General features: G+C 39.4%; 1 protein-coding gene across 1 annotated transcript; it reads left to right on the top strand.

The window, feature by feature from the left end:
• Window positions 1–1,660: 1,660 nt before the first annotated feature.
• On the top strand, window positions 1,661–18,669 carry dhx35 (DEAH-box helicase 35). Its single transcript, XM_088990932.1, has 21 exons — window positions 1,661–1,758; window positions 2,034–2,161; window positions 2,258–2,350; window positions 2,984–3,061; window positions 3,152–3,256; window positions 3,989–4,050; window positions 4,137–4,206; window positions 5,510–5,569; window positions 7,374–7,486; window positions 8,495–8,591; window positions 8,875–9,033; window positions 9,143–9,353; window positions 10,040–10,164; window positions 11,313–11,367; window positions 11,467–11,657; window positions 11,745–11,822; window positions 11,909–12,038; window positions 13,465–13,546; window positions 14,696–14,767; window positions 14,885–14,996; window positions 16,112–18,669. The coding sequence occupies exons 1-21, from the start codon at window positions 1,674–1,676 to the stop codon at window positions 16,148–16,150; spliced, it is 2,145 nt and encodes a 714-aa protein (XP_088847058.1). The 5' UTR covers window positions 1,661–1,673; the 3' UTR covers window positions 16,151–18,669.
• Window positions 18,670–22,020: the final 3,351 nt, after the last annotated feature.

The following is a 22,020-nucleotide window of genomic DNA, read 5'->3' as shown; positions in this document are numbered from 1 at the left end:
CAGATCAGTCTTCTTGTTTTGAAATTTAAGGTGTTTTGAATTCTGTTGACCGAACCTAAAATCTATGTACGTGCGTTATATCTCATAGGATGTAACATTGCTCAGTATATCGATATTCAAGTAGTCCGAAAAACTTTTGTTCATATCGTTATCTGACAGTTTCATATATATATATATATGCATATAAATAGTATATATATAACCGGGATATATATATATATATATAACGATATATATATATGTGTGTATGTGTGTACACACACACATATGCAGATTGTGGTAGAAACAATCGTGTTTTCTGATCAAACGTGTTTTCTGATCAAATCTTTTGAGAATCATTAAACATGGGCTTCATTTGGCCTCAATTTTCAATTATTTTGTCAATGTTTTTATAACTATTTTTACATACATGATTGGAAACAAAAAGCCAGGGACCATTTGTATCACTGAATTTTTTTCCATACAATTTTCATTGTGGGAAGGTGAATGCATTGCCCCGTGAGTGGTAAAAAGGAGTATTCCTCATTTTGTTCCATAGAACTGTATGAAATACTCAATTTTTTCAACAAATATTCAAAATAGAACACGTGAAAACAGTTTCAGGGATGCATCTGGGCCGTGCCCTTGTGACATTTACGCGTTTTGACAGCCACTGACGCAACTTTGTAACTCCACTGCGCCAGCACCGACGCAAGTCTGGTACGATAAGCGCATATTGCTGCATTATCTGCGCCACATACTTCAATTACAATAGCTAAAAATCAAATTTAGTTAAACAGCAATGGCAAACTGTTCGTTTTGCTTCAGAGGTTTTAACTTCGTCGTCTGCCATCTTGTCTTACCGATATCTAGCCATTACCACCTTGCATTTGTTTCGGTGGGTTCCAGTCATGGTAGAGTATATCTCGGGCTTTTCCGTGATTCGTCGGAAACTGCCGAAAATTCTAATCCAATACAGTACAGTATTAATTTACCCATGGTGCATTGCATTATTTACATCGAACATTGCTGATGCTTGCAATATGGAGCGTTAGGACTTGAGTAAACCCCCAAAAAGACATTAACAAGAAGCAGCAAACAAACATTCTCTTTTATAAAAAAAACAAAAAAAAAAAAAAACATCGAATAAGAGTGTAGTGACAATTCATTGCAGCAAACTGTTGAAAATGATTCGAATTTAGTGCATAATGGGAATGGTGTCAGCGCTGTTGCAGCACATTGGAAATCTTCAAAGCAAAGAAATGTATTTTAGACAGTAAGAAATATTGTGTTAAGTTTGTTCTCTGCCTTCTCTAATACCGTACAATATCAAAATAGCACCGGATTGATTGAGTAGTAACTAAAGAAAATTGTAAATGTTTATTTTATGTATGTATCTATGTATAAATTTTTGACTTGAATTAAAATTGTTGATATATTAGAAAAATAGATTTGACTCAATTAATTTTTAGGGGGTTGGAATTTCGTCGCCTCCCTCCCATTTCAAAGAAAATCATAAATTATTGTTCAAATAAAAGCCATGGTTCCCGGTGTCTTGCGCAATGAATTAAAAAGAAGACAAAATACAAAATAGAAACACGTAATTTCTGTGACAAATATTGTTTGAACACTTCCAAATGCCTCTAAATTACGTGAAATGCAGATACCTCTTCCGGGCCAAGCGAGGGTTGCCAATGACGTCACCACAAAATGCTATGGGCTGTGACGTCAATTCCAAGATGGCGGGCCCGCGTTCCACGATGAAATTTTGGAAGCCTGGTACGTTAAGTGTGTATTGATTGCGATCGTTTTTTAGTATGTTTGTTTCAAAACCACCGAGCGTCTCATCATCTTTACAGGCTACTCAGCCTTTGCGGGATTTAATACCTCAATTCGGAATGTATGCGGTTTGTGTACCCAACCTGGGGTAATTGCTTTTCAAATTAAAATACGGGGTGCAAAGTGCAGCTCGAGTTATCTGTTGTTACTCTATTAGTGCGTTTGTACTGCGTGGATTGGTTGTGTCAATTCATTGTTCGTTTCTTGGCTGTTAGGGTCAAAGGCTCCTGGAATATCCGAGGAACGTGAACTAAACACCGAGACCGGCGGTTCAACCGTCGTCTTCAATCCCTTCATTTCACTTTCCATCGAGAAACAGAGACAGAAGCTCCCAGTTTTCAAGGTGGGCCCAAGACCTTACTTGTTTATCTTTACGTATTTATTTCTCTACGTCTCAAGTGACAGCATCTCATCACGGACCAAATGATTTTCTTTCCAGCACAGAAACAACATCCTGTACTTGGTGGAAAACTATCAGACTGTCATCATTGTTGGGGAAACTGGATGTGGGAAGACGACACAGATCCCCCAGGTTTGTGCAACATTTTGACAAAATAGATTTGATTGATGACCACTACATTTGTTCGTTATGTATTACTTGACCTGCCTCAGCACCAACAGTATTAATTGGCATGAAATATGAAAGTGACCAAGTCAAAAGTGTGACTTCCTTAATCCCGAATTCACCTAATTTATTGGATCACCCTCATACAATATTCACATCATATATATTCTTTATCCCTTATGAAAAATAACTATTCCAACAGGGACATATTGAGTTGTTGCTGTATTGAGTGTAGTCACGCAGTAGATTGCTGTGCAAGTGTGTGACATGCTGGCTGGCCAAAATTGTAGTACGCGTTGCCGGCTGCTGTCGCGTTGCGGTGTCAGGCGTAGAATAAAAAAAAAAAGGTCTGGCGGTATGGGTGGTCGTAACTCGGATGTTACCTGTATATATATTTATGTGTTCATTTTAAACAGGTATATGAACTTTTACTTAAGTCCAGACGAGAATATGAGCTGAGCGGTGATGTTCTCAAGGGTGACTTAAACTCAACGCGACCTTTTCTCTGTGGCGTTTGTGTTGCGTCAGCGATCCTGCAACTTTGATGTCATTCTACTCTGCTCATTCTCCAGCTATCTTTTTGAATTTGTCTCCTCTCAGTACCTGCTGGAAGCTGGCTGGGCGGCCGAGGGGAGGGTGATTGGTGTGACACAGCCTCGACGTGTGGCTGCTATCTCCGTAAGAGTTTTGCAGATGTCTCAAGTAAAATCGGTTCAACATTCAACGATGCGGCTGGCTCTAAGCACTTTTACTTTTCCTTGTCGTTAGGTGGCTGGCCGCGTTGCAGAAGAGAGAGGTGCCCGATTAGGACATGAGGTGGGTTACACCATTCGATTTGATGACTGCTCTGATCCCCAAGCCACAAGAATCAAGGTATTCACAAACACATGGAAAACCTTTTACGCAGGGGTGCCTTGAAATACGAGGGACTCAATTTAACTCATTTAAAAATGTGTCCACTACAGTGCCAGGGTTTTTGTCATTTTCACTCAAATTGCAGGACCCACAGGTTATTGAGTTTTAGAACTACATCAACATTCAATTCAGCGTAAGAAACCTGAGACTCTCTTCTTTCATCATACAAAAAGAGTTCATTCTTAAATCATATGGGTCTGGAGTTATATAAGCTCGAAATGAGGCCAGCTATACAAAATACAATGCAATACACACATATTGGTTCATATATAGCTTTTACAACAGCTGAAGAAGAAAACAAAGCGCTAACATGGACAAAAGTCAGAGGTCTGACCAGGACTTTATCGGCACCCCCCCAGCAAATAAAACCAAAACCCGAACATATTCGCAAATGGCACTGCATGTCACACTTTTCAATTCCTGGATAAAGTGTCCTTGAGAGTTTTGAAAGGCGCTTATAAATTAAAAGTATTATTATTATTATTATTATTATTATTATTATTATTATTATTAGTAGTAGTAGTAGTAGTAGTAGTAGTAGTAGTAGTAGTAGTAGTAGTAGTAGTAGTATTAATTTGGGAATGGCAAAGAATGAATTAATGGCATTTCCATTCATTCCAATGGGAAAAGATGATTTGAGATTTGATTGTTAACACAATACTGATCTCTTCATATGCCTGTATGCTCCAGTTCCTGACAGATGGAATCTTAATCCGGGAGATGATGGCTGATCCGCTGCTTAAAAAATACAGGTAGTGCCATGAAACCGCAAATTTGACCTGTTTTAGTGGCTCGTAGCAACTGTAATATTTTCAGTTTTGGTGTCTGTCTTTCTTAGTGTCCTGATGCTGGATGAAGCGCACGAGAGGACCCTATACACAGACATAGCCATCGGCCTGCTAAAGAAGGTAGCACAAGTTCAAAATTTAAAACAGGGGTGTCAAATTGGTTTGCATTGCTAGTATGTTTCATGTGGGAACCAATTGCCCTTGACTTTGATTTTTATCATTTTGGCAGAATCAGAATCAGAAAGCCTTGAATTGTGCTGGGGTGAAAGGAGGGGGTCAAAAAGAAACAAAAACAAAACAAATTGTTGCATGTACCAAAAAGATGTCAGAAGAAACTGACTGTACAACTGCACAAAAAGGTTTCAGAAGAAAAGAACTGTACATAGTGCAAAGTAAAAAAAATATACGGTAGAAAAGCATATACAGTTATAGCTCAGCTCACAAACTTTTCGCCTCACGAACATTAGATTCGGGAGCAAATAGTCTTGACTGACAAACTAGTTTTTGGCGGACAAACCGAACCACACAGCGCCACGGTAGCTGGCAGACTGGTTTTCGTCAGGAGAACACTAAACCACACTGTGAAACAGCGCCATGGTGGCTGGCGGACTAATTTTCAGCACCCCCTTTCTTTGAGTGCAGACGTGGTTTGTTATCGAGTGTCGTACTTGTGCTATTGTGGGACCGAAAAAGACCCCACCACAGGCTAGTGTGAAGCCGAAGAGAGGACACGAAAGAAAATTATGGTTGAGCAAAAGAAGGAGATCATCGAAAAACACAAACAAAGTGTGCGTTTGTGTGACTTAGCGTCCCAGCACCATTACGCTAAGTCGACCATTGCTACCATCTTTAAGAACAAGGAAGCTATTAAGAGTGTTTTCTGTATTGTCTAAGCAACGGTCTCAGGCAATAGAAAAGGTTGAACAACGTATGTTAATTTGGATTAATGAAAAGCAGCTAACGGGGACAGTGTGAGTGAGGGTATTATTGCCGAGAGAGCATGGCAACTTCACTCGGATGTCATCAAGAGACAACCTGAAAGTTCGTCATCCATTGACAACTACCACCACAAAGGTAAATAAAACGGCTTTATTATATCGTACAGTTTATTTATTTAATTACAATACAATAGCACATTTATTATACATAAAATAAGGTATATTTAGTGTAGTTTTAAGGCTTATTTTATAGAAAATTATGTTTTATGGGTACGTGGGAATGGATTATTCTCATTTTAATGGTTTCTTATGGGAAATAAATGTTTGAAAGAATGAACTTTTCGCCTTACCCGCACTTTCTGGGAACCAATTAAGTTCGTAAGCTGAGGTATCACTATGTAACTATGACTATTTTTAAAACTGTGTTAAGACATCCAGGAGCTTTCCTCTTATTTCACTCTCATGAGCCTCATTTTCTTAATCAGATTCAGAAGAAACGTCAAGACTTGCGGCTGATTGTGGCCTCTGCCACTCTAGATGCCAAGGTAACTGCATCATTACGATGATGAGATATGATGGAATAATGAAAAACAAGTCGTTGCCGGGTCAGAATTTATTGTACTGACAATGCGATACGATGTAGTGTTCAATGTCAACTGAAATGTCAATGAGATGTACGTTTCAAATTCAAAGCTGTGCCTCAGGGGGGACAAACTCAATGGTGTGTTCACTTCCCAGTTCCACTGTGCTAATGTGCCCTAGATAGCGAATCGATGATTTGCAAGCAGTACACAGGCAAAGCTGTGGTACCAAAGATGGCAAAACGGGGAACTTAAAACTCACTGGATTGTTACAAATTCAAAAAGGAAAAGATTGACTCAATAAATACAAAAAAAAGAAAGATTTGCTTGCAATTAAATCAAATCATACAGTACCTCGGGTGTTGAACACGAAAATAGTTGTTGCATTGCAGCAGACCTTTTTTGCCTTGTTTAACTCATTCACTGCCATTCACGAATTTATTCGGGAATTGAAAATATAACGTAAAGCGCTATTCCCAAATTTTTTCGGGTTTTGTTTTTTCTTGTTTGGGTGCCAATAAAGCGCTGGCCATGGCCTTTGGCAATGTTCTCTCCCTTCCACAGGGGGCAGCATTTCCCCTTTTTTCTATGTTAGTGCTATATAAACTAATATTTATGTATTGCATTGTATTTTGGACAGCTGCCCTCATTTCAAGCTCATATAACTCCAGACCCATATAATTTAGGAATTAACTTTATTTTCTGATGAAAGAAGAAAGTCTAATGTTTCTAATGCTGTGTAGAATGTTTATGTAGTCCTAAAACACACTATTGTTTGGGTTCTAGAATTCAAGTGACAATAGCAATGGAGTTGACACATTTTTACACATGAATGAATGAATTAAATTATCAAGTGTCACAAAAGTACACACGTGAAAACCAGTACACGTTTATCATTGTCTTGCTGTCATATTTATTGTTTGGACATTTAATAATGACTGAAAAAAATGCAGTAGTGGATAGAGGCTTATATATTATTTTCAGTTAATCAGATGGAAAAAAAACTTTTGATTGTTGAGCAACTAGTGACCTCAGCTACATTTGGTGATGTCAGACAACTTAGGAAAGGATTACTATTCTTTAACTCACTCACGACCAATTGATGATCAAAAAAATGTGTCCACTCCAGTGCCAGGGTTCTTGTCATTCTCACTCAAATTCCATGACCCCCAGAATATTGAGTTTTAGGACTACATAAACATTCAATGCAGCGCAAGAAACATTGGACTCTCTTTTTTTCATCAGAAAAAAAGAGTTGATTCCAAGGTTATATGGGTCTGGATTTAGCTGAGCTTGAAATGGGGGCGACTGTACAAAAGGCAAATGCAGCCCCCTCTTGGGAGGGAAAACATTGCCAGAGTTCTGACCAGCCCTTTATCGTCACCCCCCCTACAAGAAAAAACAAAACCCGAAAAATTCGGGTATGGCGCTCCATGTCATGCTTTTCAATTCCCGAATAAATTCAGGATTGGCAGCGAATGAGTTAATTAATGCTAACATTAATAGCATCTACTGTATGTTGCTATAGTGAATGAGCTAACACAATAGGTTCTAAAAATATATCAAACCCACGCTAGTTAATAGCACTTGGTAAAGTACAGACAGATCTCGTAAATAATACAGCCTTTTGACTCCAAGTACCTCAGCCAGTTAACCCTCGATTCAACCTATGGGGATTGTGCCATCCACAATTAATAATTGTCTTACTCAAACCAAAGTCAAACAGGAAATTTGGTCTCACTCATCATGCAATCCGTCTTTCCCCAAGAAATTCCACAAGTTTTTCAACCTGAATGAATCTGGAGATCCCAACAAGGACACATGTGGAATCCTAACTGTGGAGGGCCGCACCTTCCCAGTGGATATTTTCTACACGATCAGGTAATCACACTGTACAATTTTCAGACTTGACTCACATTAAAAGGCGCTTATAAATTAAATATATTATTACAGTGATACATCAGCTTACGAACTTAATTGGTTCCCAGAAAGTGTAAGGCGAAAAGTGTGTATTCCAAACATTAATTTCCCATAGAAACCATTAAAAATGAGAATAATCCGTTTCCAGGTCCCCATAAAACCTAATTTTCTACTTAATAAGCCTTAAAACTACACAAAATATACCTTATTTTATGTATAATAAATGTGCTATTGGATGGTAATTGAAGAAATAAACTGTACTGTATAATAAAGTCATTTTATTTACCTTTGTGATTGTTGAAGTAGTTGCTTCTTGATGGCATCTGAGTGAAGTCACCGTGCTTTCTCACTGATTATAGCCTTACTAACACTGTCCCCTGCGAGCTGCTTTTCGTTTATCCAAATCAACAAAAGTTTTTCAACCTCTTCTGTTGCCTTAGACCGTTGCTTAGACAACACAGAAACACCCTTAGCCACACATAGCAATGATCGACTTAGCATACTGGTACTGGGACGCTAAGTCACACAAACGCACACCTCGTTCGTGTTTCTTGATGATCTACTTCTTCTGCTCGCCTGTCATTTTGTTTTGCGTCCTCTTCGGCTGAACACTAGCCTGTGGTGGGGTCTTTTTCTGTCCCAAAAAAGCAAAAGTATCCACTCGATAGCAAACCACATATGCACTCAGAGAAAGGGTGTGTGGAAAAGTAGTCCGGCGGCAGCCACGGTGGTGCTGTTTGGCCGTGTGGTTTGGTGTCCTTCCGCCGAAAACTAGTCCGCCAGCCATTGTGGCGCTCCGTGTGTTTCCTGAAAAGTAGTTTGTATGCCAAGATTATATTCTCACAAATTTAATGTTCGTAAGGCAAAAAGTTCGTTAGCTAAAGCGTTTGTAAGCTGAGGTGTCATTGTATTATTCCTATTACTATTACTATTGTCATCAACACTAAAGTCTCTCTTTGTGGTTACCAGTCCTGTACCCGACTATGTGAAAGCCACAATGGAGACAGTGGTGAAAATACACGAGGCGGAGGATACTGGAGATGTGCTGGTGTTTCTTACCGGGCAGGTTTGACGCTTTGTTTCTTCTGACCAATCGCAGTGATAACTCGGTTTACACATTAGGTATTCAGCCAAACTACAAGAACTCCGTTTGGATAAGTTCAATTGCTAAATGCTAAAACATCCAAATCCGAATCATCTTTATTGGCCAAGTATGTCGAACACACGACATACGACAACTTATATTTGAACTTAAGGGGTCACAGCACATTCATCTACCAAAAAAAAACCAAGTTAAGTATTACAACCCAACACATTGCCATTGTCATATTTTGAGTATGTTCCCTTAGGAAGAAGTGGAGAAGGCGGTTTCCCTTCTACAAGACCAGGCCCGCTCTTTGTCACGACAAGGGATGAAGAAACATCTGAGAATTTTACCAATGTATTCCGGTTTACCTTACGCCGAGCAGATGAGGGTCTTTGAGCGGGTGCCGGCCACAGTTCGCAAAGTAAATATGCTGCCACAGACTGCTAGTCTGGTTGATTTCTTTGTTAGTACTGAAGCATTAAAGCACATCCCGTAATTATAAATTTCTTTTACTTCTTGAATATGTCCAGGTTGTGGTGGCCACAAACATAGCCGAGACATCCATCACTATCAACGGTATCGTTTTTGTCATCGACTGCGCATTTGTGAAGCTACGCGCGTATAACCCTAACACTGCCATTGAGTCACTGGTGGTGACGCCCATCTCCAAGGCTTCAGCCAGCCAGAGGGCAGGAAGAGCTGGCCGGAACCGACCTGGGAAATGCTTCAGGCTCTACACGGGTGTGTCTTCACAGGATAAGAAGAATACAGTAATCCATTGCTACTTCGCGGTTTGATTATTGTAGCTCTTGATGCGTCACAGATTTTTTTTACCTAAAAAAAGGCAGCAAATTTGCTGAAGATGATGAAAGAAGGTTACTTTCCTCATCAAGTTTTTAATGCTGATGAAACCGACCACTCAATTCCATCAAGCCATCGACGACCATCACAAAGGTAAATAAAACGACTTTATTATGTAGTACGTTTTTTTTCTTTAATTGTAATACCGCAGCCCATTTATTATACATAAAATAAGGTGTATTTTGTGTAGTTTTAAGGCTTAGAAAATTAGAAAGTAGAAAATTATATTTTATGGGGACCTGGGACCGGATTATTCTCATTTTAATGGTTTCCTATGGGAAATTATTTTTTGGGATACACACTTTTCGCCTTACACACTCTGTCTAAGAACCAATTAAGTTCGTAAGCCAAGGTATCACTGTACTGTGTTCCACTAAATTGGGCCCAATAAATATTTTTTTGTTTTTCATATACATGTAAATTTACCAATACATGTAGGGTTCACTCCATCGCGGTTTTTCGTCTATCATTATAGTCATTATCCGTGATAAACGAGGGATTACTGTATTTAGTTTGTCATCTCGGAGTGCCGTGATGCATTGATAACATGCTTCTTTGATCATCAGAGGAGGACTTTGAGAAACTGCCTGAGTCTACGGTGCCAGAGATGCAACGCACCAACTTGGCCCCCGTCATTTTGCAGCTCAAAGCTTTGGGCATTGACAATGTTTTGCGGTTCAGTTTCCTGTCGGTGAGTAGAAAAAAAATAATAAGATGGTGTAAATGTGTTAATCCCCACCATTGTAAAGTGTAGAAAAAGATTATAAAAACATTTTCCTGAAAGTCATTGACCTTTTTTTCGGCAATTAACTCACTGCCATTCCCGAATTTATTTGGGAATTGAAAATATGACATGGAGCGCCATTCCCGAATTTGTTTGGGTTTTCTTGCTTGGGTGCCGATAAAGCGCTGGACAGACCTTTAGCAATCTTTTTCCCTTCCATGAGGCGGCAGCATTTCCCTTTTTTCCATGTTAGCGCTTTGTTCCAGCTTCAGCTGTTGTTAAAGGGCTATATAAACCATTGTATTTTGTACAGCTGCCCCCATTTCAATCTCAGATAACTCAACAGCCATATAATTTAGGAATTAACTATTTCATTCTGATGAAAGAAGACAGTCTAAGGTTTCTTACGCTGCATTGAATGTTTATGTTGGAGAGTCAGTCCTAAAACTCAAAATTCTATGGTCCCTGGAATTTGAGTGACAATGACAATAACCCTGGCACTGGAGTGGACACATTTTAACACATTTCTGGCAGTCAATGAGTTAAGAATGTAGTCGATTTAAATTTAATCAAGTAATTTTGATGAACAGCACGTAAAAATATTCTAAGATACATAAAACCTGGTTTTATTCCAATCAGTGCATGTTTTAACTTTTATAATAATAATAATAATAATCATCATCATAATACATGTCATTTATAAGTGCCTTTCAAAACCCAAGGTCGCTTTACAGTCACAGGATCAGTTTTTCTGTGGGTGAGCAGCGGCAGCCACACGCGCTAGCGTTCAGTCAACCCAGAATAACTCAAAAAGATAGAAAGTTAGCTAGTCAGCTAGCTAATAGATTACGAATAGATAGCTGGCTAGATAGCTAGCTCGCCAGCTAGCTAATAGATACCAAATATATAGCTGGCCAGCTATATGGCTATATAATAGATAGCAAACAGATAATAATAATGAATTGAATGTTTATGTAGTCCTAAAACCTAATATTCTATGGGTCCTGGAATTCGAGTGACAATGACAAAAACCCTGGCACTGGAGTGGACACATTTTTACACGTCTGGCAGTTAAAGGGTTAAATTCACATTTTATTTTTCTCTCTTGCGCCCAGCCTCCTCCAGCTCAGAGTATGGTTCAGGCTCTGGAACTGCTTTTTGCTCTTGGAGGTATGAAACTGGCGTGCTCTTCGAATCTGCAAAACTCGTGTTCACTGCGCATGTTGAAGCATTTGAAAATAGTTAATAACTCTTTTTTTTTTTGTCAAGGCCTGGACAATTATGGACGTTTGACCGATCCCATGGGCGTACGGATGGCGGAATTCCCTCTCAGCCCCATGTTTGCCAAGATGCTCCTCGACTCGGGAAACTTTGGCTGCTCCAAGGAGATTGTCACCATTGCGGCCATGATGCAGATTCAAAATATCTTTTTTGTACCGCCCAATCAAAAGAAAGCCGCTGTGAGGAAAATAATTGATAAGCATCGGTGATCACGACTGCCCAATCAGTTTCACTTCTCAAACCTTTTCTGTCACCTCCTGCCGCAGGCACGTCAGCACAGGAAATTTGCTGTTGCCGAAGGAGATCACCTCACCATGTTGAATGTCTACGAAGCTTTTATAAAGGTACACTGAGCATCCATTTCCTGTTTGTGTCAGTAGTTGGCAGGTCAGGAAGTCTGGAATGTTTTGCTTTCTATTTTTCCTTGCAGCATCAGAAGAGCTCCAAGTGGTGTCAGGATCATTTTCTCAATTACAAAGGACTGCAGCGTGCCATGACGGTACGAGAGCAGCTGCGGCGCCTCATGACCAAGTTCAAGGTGGTGTGGACTTCCAGCGAAGGTACGTCAAGTTTATGGCATTAACTGTTTTTAACTCATTCACTGCCAGACGAGGTGCAAAAATATGTCCACTCCAGTGCCAGGGTTTTTGTCATTTTCACTCAAATTGCTGCATCCACGGAATATTGAGTCTTAGGACTACATAAACATTCAATGTAGCGTACGAAACCTTAGACCAGGGCTCGGGAACCTTTTTGACAAAGAGAGCCAAACAAGCAAAATATTTATAAATGTTTTTCAGTGAGACACACACACACACACACACACACACACACACACACACACACACACACACACACACACACACACACACACACACACACACACACACACACACACACACACACACACACACACACACACACACACACACACACACACACACACACACGCACGCACGCGCACACACACACACACACACATGTATGTGTGATTTCAATAAAATAACTGTGATAATATACTCACCGTTAATATGAATGGTTTTCCGTTCCTCATGATTGGTAAAAATCCATCCAAACTATCGGAATGAAAGTCAACCTACATACGCAAAGTTCCTGCTCGCTAGCCTGCACACTGCTCATTATCTTGCACGCTTGCTTTCTGCTGTCTCTCGCAGAGTATACTGATGCTAACGTTAGCATGGGGCCACTCGCATTCGACTGTTTGATCGATGATATTGTTTCATTGCAAATTAGAATCACGACAGAAACTTTTCTCTCGACAAAGAATCCTTCTGTCCATTCAACTTGAAGTGTAAGATACCCGTCTTTTTTTACTTGTCCGCTTATTCAAAAGGGGGTGGTTACTAGTTTCGACATGAACGGCCGGCACCTAAATCAGTATTATCCAATCAAATTGCACTTTCAGCCAAGTGCGGCCTAAACAGGAAATGAACAGTAAAAAGGCAAGAATATGTATTTAGTTTTATCTGCGAGCCAGATGCAATCATCAAAAGAGCCATATACGGCTCGCGAGCCATAGGTTCCCAACCGATACCTGAGACTCTCTTATTTCATCAGAAAAAAAGAGCTAATTCCTAAATTATATGGGTCTGGAGTTATTTGAGCTTGAAATGGGGGCGACTATACAAAATACAATATATACATATTGATTTATATAGCCCTTTAACAACTGCTGAAGCTGAAACGACGTGCTAACATGGAAAAAAGGGAAATGCTGCCCCCTCGTGGAAGTGAAAAACATTGCCAGAGGTCTGATCAGTGCTTTATCGACACCCCCGCTAGAAAAACCAAAGCCGAAAAAATTGGGGAATGTTGCTCCACGTCACAATTTTCAATTCCCAAATAATGGCAGTCAAAGAGTTAATCAAGTGTTTTCAAACATAGTTCGCCCCAATGCCCACCTCCATGCTCGTCTCATCCTGCCACAGGTTTAATTGTCGTTTTTCTTTTTTTGCTCCATTGTAGGTGATCCGGATGTGATATTGAGGAGCTTAGTGTCTGGGTTTTTTGCCAATGCAGCGCGATTTCACCACTCTGGTTCTTACCGGTAAGCACTGTTGTTTTCCTTTCTCGTTTGTAATTCTGACTGTCCATCATGGTGCTCTGCCTAAATCAGTATTTCCTAACCCCACTTTTTTTTTTTTTTTTGCATTAATGAGGTCAAATCGGTTACCGTATTTTTCGGTGTATAAAGGCACACCGGAGTATAAGGCTCACCCCCCCTCCCATGAATGGTGTATTTTCAAACTTTTTCCATATACAGTAAAGTCTCGTTATATCGATATCGGATATATCGATAGTCCTGGTTATATCGATACTATTTCTATGCACGCACGGAGAAAATTACATGCAAACAGGGTCGGATATATCGATAGTCCCGGTTATATCGATATTTTTTCGGACTCCCTTGAATATCGATATAACGAGACTTTACTGTATAAGGCGCACCTTCAATGAATGACAAACGTTTCCCAAATATAATATATAAATAGATAAATGTTTTCAAAATATAATTCACACCACATTATAAGGCACTATAGTAGAGGCTGTGATTACGCACGACTTGGAGTCGATAGCTCCAGATAGTAGTTGCGAGAACTGTTGTCAATCCTACTTCTAAGGCGCACCTGCGTATAAGGCACATGGTTATTTTTTTGAAGAAAATCATGGCTTTTTGGTGCGCCCTATACACTGGAAAATACGGTAATTTCTTGTGGCATGCCTGACGATGTTGCACAGCACATTGTCCCACAGTGGTTATGTATTTCTGAGTTAGCTTTTGGCCCCATTAACTCAATCACTGCCCGACGTGCAAAAATGTGTTCACTCCGGTGCCAGGGTTTTTGTCATTCTCACTCAAATTCTCGGACCCATAGAATATTGAATTTTAGGACTACATAAACTTTCGATGCAGCGTTAAGAAACCTTAGACTCTCTTTTTTCCATCAGAAAAAACTCGTTAATTTCTAAATTATATGGGTCTGGAGTTATATGAGCTTGAAATGAGGGCAGCTGAAGTTGAAGCTGGAACAAAGCGCTAACATGGAAAAAGGAATTGCTGCCCCCTTGGTGAAAAAACATGAGTGCGTTATTGGCACCAAAAGAAGAAAAAATAAAACATGAACACATTCAAGAATGGAGCGCTACTAGCGTCCATATTTTCAATATGAATGAGTTACTTTTTCTTCTTTTCCAGGACTTTACGAGACGATCGCGAGCTTCACATCCACCCTAATTCTGTACTGTACGGAGAGAAGCCGCCAAAATGGTTTGTACATGTTTTTAGTCATTGTGTCTCACAGTGTGTTTTTTTAAATTATTACATTTTTCACTTGATTGTACTTCCATGAAATATATGTTGTATGGCAACACTCTTCTACCACAGGGTTGTCTTCAATGAAGTGTTGCAGACAAGCAAATACTACATGCGAGATGTGACTGCAGTGGAGTCATCCTGGCTCGTTGAGTTGGCTCCTCACTTCTACAAGCAAGCGAAAGTAAGTCAAAATCGGAAAATGTCCCGATATATTGAAGAATGCGGTGCTTTTAAAATAGAATTGTTGGTCAGTGATACTTTGACATACGTTTTCAGTTTGACTTGTGACCATTTTTGGAACTCAAAACCACTTCTATCTAAAATCTAATTACTTTGTTCGAATGAATGAATGAAACGCATTCACTGCGAGACAATGTGCAAAAATGTGCTCACTCCAGTGCCAGGGTTTTTGTCATTATCAATGAAATTGCAGAACCCATAGAAAATTAACTTTTATATGAATCCCTATACTCTTTTTTTTTTCATCTGAAAAAAAAACAAAGCCTGCCCTAATTTCAAGCTCATATAACTAACTCCAGACACATATAATTGATTGAATGCTGGCGCGTGTGGCTGCCGCTGCTCACCCACAGAAAAAAAAATATCCTGTGACTGTAAAGTGACCTTGAGAGTTTTGAAAGGCGCTTATGAATGAAATGTATTATTATTATTATTATTATTATTATTAAGTCAAAGGTTTCTTACTGTGCATTTAATGTTTATGTAGTCCTAAAACTCAATATTCTGTGGGTCCTGGAATATTAGTGAAAATGACAAAAACCCTGGCACTCGAGTGGACACATTTTTGCACATCATCTGGCAATAAATGAGTTAAGAGTGTACACATCTAATAATAATAATAATAATACATTTAATTTCTAAGCGCCTTTCAAAACTCTCAGACACTTTACAGTCACGGGATAAGAACTTTATTTTTGTGTGGGTGAGCAGCGGCAGCCCTTCGTGCCAGCGTTCACTCTACCTGGAAGTAACACAGCAGCAAAGTTATGAAAGGAAAGAAAAAAGTAGAAAAACAAATTGCCTCCATCTTGAAGTCAAAAAACAAAACCTAAATAACAAATAATATGACAGCACTAATTATTCAAATAACTGTCATACGGTTACAAGAAAAGCAAGGTACAGATTTAGCAAACATGATTGAAGTTGACGTGCGTCATTTGCTTTCGTGGCCCACATAAAATGTTGGGATGGCGCAGATTTTGTCACAATATATTTTTTTAGTTATTGCTTTCCTAACCTGCTGAGAAAATGACTGTTGTGCCCTTTCTCTTTCAGCACGGCTCACTTGGTAGCAAGCGTTCCCGCATCATCTGAACCCATTCAATCTTTCCACCCTATTCATGTAAATAAAAATGTTCTATTTATTGATCATGTCCACATGCGCAACAGTGACCATGCTCGCTTATGGATAGTTATGTCCTTTGTATTAAAGGACAACCAACGCCTCCGGATAAGTTGTATCCATAATTAGTAAAATCACTTGAAATGACTTCTACTGAGTGTATTTTACAAAGATCCCACCGCTTTTAGCTATATTTTACGTTTTAAGACTCGCTCTGAATATTCAGGAAGTCTTGTTTTTGAGTTGATGACGAGTCCGTACGTGACGTCACTAAGGAACGCCCCTGACCGAGAAAGCGACACACAATGCATTTTGGGTACTTTGTTTGGTCTGAAAACATCGTGTTGATCTGTGTTGATGGCGGAATTAGAAGGAAAACACATAAATAACGCAATGGTGAATCGTTGTGTGTTGCACCAATACTACTACAGTAAAGTCTCGTTATATCGATATTCAAGGGAGTCCGAAAAAATATCGATATAACCGGGACTATCGATATATCCGACCCTGTTTGCATGTAATTTTCTCCGTGCGTGCATAGAAATAGTATCGATATAACCGGGACTATCGATATATCCGATATCGATATAACGAGACTTTACTGTATTTGACACTAGTTGACACAAATTTCCAGCAGACAAATCAGCCCGTTTCCAACGGAGCTTGGGCGCCATCTTGTGCATTTTCTGGGATGCTACATTGGAGTCCTGACGGCTCAAATTGATCTGGACGGACTTCTTTAATCGATTGCAAACATTGATGCTTTCCTCTTCAGAACTATTTGAATCATATTCATAACTAGATGAGTAACAAGACAGCATCTTCTCCGAATCTGGAGCCATTGTTTTGATTCTAGAGCAAGGCAAAGACGTCCTGGCGTGACGTCACGAACAAGGGGGCGGGACCTTCTGAAACTCGCCATTTCCGCGGTCATTTTGAAGTAGTTTTGGGACACTTTAAGTCATTTTTATTGGTGTTTTTCATTTGACTAAAAATATCAGCCTGCGTGTTTTGGGTATTTTAGATGCTATAAAACGTTTTTCTGATGTCAGTTAGGAAACAAAAAAATGGTGTCGGTTGTCCTTTAAATCTCTGTGAGCAAGATTGCTGTTGAATGCGAGATGAGGTCACACTTTGTACTAAATCAGAGAAGGCCCGGGAGGATCGCTCGCAGTCATACCTGGTTCTCGACTTTTATTTTTGTAGCAGTTGTATTTGTTGAATACTGAATGATGAATTATGAAAGGGTCGGGGGGTTAATTTTTGAAGATGTTTCCTATTCTTCAATTCATTTGCTCTCATAACCTAGGTGCCTTTAGGAAAAAAGTGACTGATAACTTGACCTCTGATTTATTTTTATTTTCTTAAAATGCACTTGTGATGACACTGTGAGAAGACCGTATTGACCTTTGGTGTAAAATGTCCTACCTGAAATCCAGAATGTGCTGCCTTTTCACCAGTTAGTGCCAATTTCCTTTTATCAGCCTATTTCTCATTTCATTCCAAAGTGGAAAACTGTGAAAACAAAGCAAAGTACTGTTTGTCAGTGTGGCGACTGAAAGTGTAGTTTAATGCACTCACATTTAGCATAAAGCCTCAAACTAATATTTATGAAACTTTTTCAGTTTTGATTTGCCACCAAAATCTCCACAACGTAATGGTTCTATTCACCGTGATTAGTGCCATAACTAGTTAGTAGTGCATGTGCACTTAACTCATTCACTGCCATTCACAAATGTATTCAGAAATTGAAAATACGACATAGAGCGCCATTTTATTCTGGTTTTGTTTTTTCGTGCTTGGGTGCCGATAAAGCGCATGGCCTCTGGCAATGTTTTTTCTTTTCCACAAAGGAGCAATATTTCCCTTTTTTCAGTGGGAAAAAAGGGAAATCATGAAATGCAATGCAATGCATACGTATGGAAACACGGTATGTTTCCATACGTATGCATTGCATTGCATCTTCTTTAGCCACCCTCATTTCAAGCTCTTATAACTCCAGACCCATATCATTTAGGGATTAACTCTTTTTTTCTGATCAAAGAAAAGAGTCTAAGGTTTCAAATGCTGTATTGAAGGTTGATGTAGTCCTAAAACAAAATATTCTGTGGGTCCTGGCATTCAAGTGACAATGACAATAACCCTGGCACTGGACTGGACACATTTTTGCACGTCTGGCAGTGAATGAGTTAAAACTGCTTTTGTCTTCAGGTTTTCCTCCATTTGCAGCTGAAATGACAACAAACAAACAGACTATTAGGAACTTGCCATGATATTACTATAAGAGCTATTAATCCAGGGCATTCCGAACTTTAGACAGATATGCATGAATTGTTGTAGCTCAGTAAAATTTATCTCAGCCCAAGAGGCACAGCGTACATCAAACCAAACGTTGCATGTTAAACGGGCTCGTGCATATTCATCGAGTTATCATCCTTAAATACAATTGTCACTTTCCGCTTCCTTACATCCTCAAATAAAACCTTAATACGACCAAGCATGGTGTCATTTTTTATTTACGTGTCCTTGGTTGGCCACTGGGTGACGCCGTTCGTCCACAAACGCAAATTGCATTCTTGCATGCGATTGTATTACTGTCGTTAATATTTATCATAACACCGAATAGTTTTCATGAATCACAAAATAAATGTTTTTATTTTCGCTGCGGCAAAAGTCACATGACAAACCCCCCAAAAAGTCAAAATTAGCTATCCTCATACAATATACAGTAGTTCACACGATCCATATGTGAATACTACACGTGTATGTATATACAATAAAATTTCAGAAAAAAAGATATCTCCGTACTGATAGTGCTAATTGAACATTATTTTTAGCATAAGTATCTAATATTAACAATGTATAAAATGGCGGTTTGGCCTGTATATTACAATTTCACTTTCATCCAGTAAACTTTATGGGCAAATTAAACATTAAAATATTGTATTTATTTAAAAAAAACATTTCGGAGCCGTTAGGTGTATGTTAACTAAAGCAGTGGTCCCCAACCTTTTTTGCGCCATGGACCGGTTTAATGTCAGGCAATATTTTCACGGACTGGCGAATAAATGCAACAACTTATTTTGCTAGCTTACGGTGGGCTAATTTTAGCGGCATGTATCACGTGACCTAGACAAGCGTTTTGACATGAGTCAAGAGTAAATCATAGACGGATGTAATCTGGTCATTTTTCAAAATAAAACATAGTTTGGACTCAGATAATAAATAAAACGGAAATTATGTAAATTATTTATTCTTTCTGCGCGGCCTGGTACCAAATGACCCACGGACCGGTACCGGTCCGCGGGTTGGGGTCCCTGAACTAAAGCACAAACATTTGATCGTGAAGAGGCTATGTACGTACAATATAAGAAAAAGAAAATAATAAATTGTTAGTCACACAGTGAAAATGAAATTACTCTTCTATGGTGGTAAGTCAGAATGATTGTCTGTTTTTAAAATCCATTTTTGTCGTGTTATATTGTAGTTATTTTTCACTACAGAGGCATCAGAAGTCTTGTGACTGTTTTTGTCTCCGTGTGGAGAAAACGGATGAGTCTGCATCCAACGTAGCCAAACAAGGCACCTGCGAAAAAGGCTACATTTGTATTTTTTTCATCAGTCGACCTTTGTTGCCCCTCAATTTGTGAGAGTTTTGAAAGGCACTTTTAATCAATGAAATGTATTATTATTATTATTATTATTATTATTATTATTATTACTATTACAGAAAAGACAAAGCGAATTGACTTAGCACAATATTTCTTACTAATGTCAACATAAACCAAAGTCAAGTTAAATTCAACTTTATTGTTAAATATGCTAATATGCATGACATACAGCACAGATGAAATTACTGTCGTCTCGGACCCAGCATGCAAGGCACTTATAATGACTTTAACAAACATAATAAACCCAAAACCACCAATTTGCCGGGAGAGGGGAGCCAAAAGACCCAAAAAACTAAATAAATAATATGACAACACAAAGACACACAGAGTCCTTCATTCTTCAAAGGATCAAATCATCCTTTTCAGCAGTGGATCAGGGACGACACGGCGGAACGTGCACGTCTACTGCAAGCTAAATGTTGAAAGCAAACGCGCAGCTGCAGCATCCATCGATAATAATAATTATAAGAATATCTTTGAGTTTCTTTTGATACTTGTATGCGATGGAAATAGTAGCCTGGGACTCACACAGACCTCCACGGGTGACAAATTGGAAGTGTCTCGGTCTAGTTTATAGCCGTGATCAGGTCAAACGAAAAATATTGGAGGTCTGTGTGAGGAGACAGGCCCGCCTGGTGCAGATAAATGGACTGATCATTTCTTATTGAGAAACAATTCCTAAAAGGTAGTTTACTGTGTGACTGGGGAAGCGGCGAGCTGAGAGCAGAACCCGCAGCCACTGCTCCCTCCCTGACCCTTCCTCCACTACCGGAATTAAATGGATAGAGAGAACGCGTGTTTCTGATGGCACTCCTCTGCCGGAGAGACACTCCATTTGTTATGAAGTAGGGCTTCTGATGAAGTGTAGAGAGCTCCTCTTTCTTTTTTTTTTCTCCCAACTCCCCCACCCCTTAGCCCCCTATCCTTCCTTTCTCAGGCGCTACAAGGCCGGCCTTCAGTCTGCTTCGTGTGAAATGGATGGAAGGAGACGATTGAATTTTACACTCCCCTGGTCATGATTAATGTGTTTGGTGTGGAGCGTCTCGGCAGTTAATCGCCTCTACCGCTAGCTGGTGCTCAAAGTCCTCCATTGTTTGCATTTGTGTGAACTGTGCAGAAGGATGAGTGGGTCAGGATGTTCGTTCCTGGCCCGTAACCCTTAAAGCTTCTCTCTTGGCTTTAATAGAAAATATCTGTTCTTGCCCACTCACGACTTCACGGTCGGTTTCTCTCTAGCCAATGTTGCTAGTTGGAGTGGACTGAAAAAGTCAGATTATCACTTAACCCTTTTTTAAAGAGTGAGAAACTTCAGATAGAGTTTCGGGGGGCTGTACCGTGATTCATGTTAGTTATTTCTGAAGTCATATTTTCTCCTGTTTTATGATTGGCACTTTGTAGTATGCATACCTGCCAACTACTCCAGTTTTGCCATAAAAAAAACTATGGTTTTCATTATCCCATTCCGGGTTACGGGTTAACAATGAAAATTATGGTTTGCAATAAAATCAATACATCCAAAATCGTCAAAATAGTAAGTACAGTGATACCTCAGTTTACGAACTTAATTGGTTCCCAGAAAGTGTGTGTAAGGCAAAAGGTTCGTCTTCCAAACATTTATTTCCCATAAGAAACCATTAAAATTAGAATAATCCGTTCCCAGGTCCCCATAAAACATCATTTTCTACTAAATAAGCCTTAAAACTACAACAATACAGCTTATATCATGTATAATAAATGTGCTATTGTATTGTAATTAAAGAAATAAGATGTACTATATAATAAAGGTGTTTTATTTACCTTTGTAATGGTAGTTGTCAATGGATGACGAATTTCCAGGTTGCCTCTTGATGATATTCTAGTGAAGTTGCCGTGCTTTCTCGGCGATAATACCCTCACTCACACTGTCCCCTGCTAGCTGCTTTTCAGTCATCCAAATCAACAGTTTTTCTTTTGTGTACTCTTCGGCTTAACACTCGCCTGTGGTGGGGTCGTTTCGGTCCCATAATAGCAAAATTACTCCACTCGATAACAAACCACGTCCGCACTGCATTGATAGCTGGCTATCTATTACCTATCTATTGCTAGCGAGCTGTGTGACTATTTAGTTGGCTGGCTGGATAGCTGGCTATTTATGCGCTATCTATTAGCTGGCTAGCTATGTGGCTGTTTAG

The sequence above is a fragment of the Hippocampus bargibanti genome, linkage group LG01, assembly GCF_051943395.1.
Source record: "Hippocampus bargibanti isolate YZ-2025 linkage group LG01, ASM5194339v1, whole genome shotgun sequence".
In the NCBI taxonomy this organism is placed as follows: Eukaryota; Metazoa; Chordata; class Actinopteri; order Syngnathiformes; family Syngnathidae; genus Hippocampus; species Hippocampus bargibanti.
Note: the sequence above shows the minus strand (reverse complement) of the source record. Positions and strands in the feature narration are given on the sequence as shown.

What these genes read in the sequence shown, in the direction of transcription:
- dhx35 (XM_088990932.1), top strand. Translation starts at nt 1,674, where the DNA reads ATGACGTCACCACAAAATGCTATGGGCTGTGACGTCAATTCCAAGATG. An exon ending in AGACGACACAGATCCCCCAG is followed by an intron (nt 2,351 to 2,983) that starts GTTTGTGCAACA and finishes GTCTCCTCTCAG; the next exon opens with TACCTGCTGGAAGCTGGCTG. An exon ending in GACGTGTGGCTGCTATCTCC is followed by an intron (nt 3,062 to 3,151) that starts GTAAGAGTTTTG and finishes CCTTGTCGTTAG; the next exon opens with GTGGCTGGCCGCGTTGCAGA.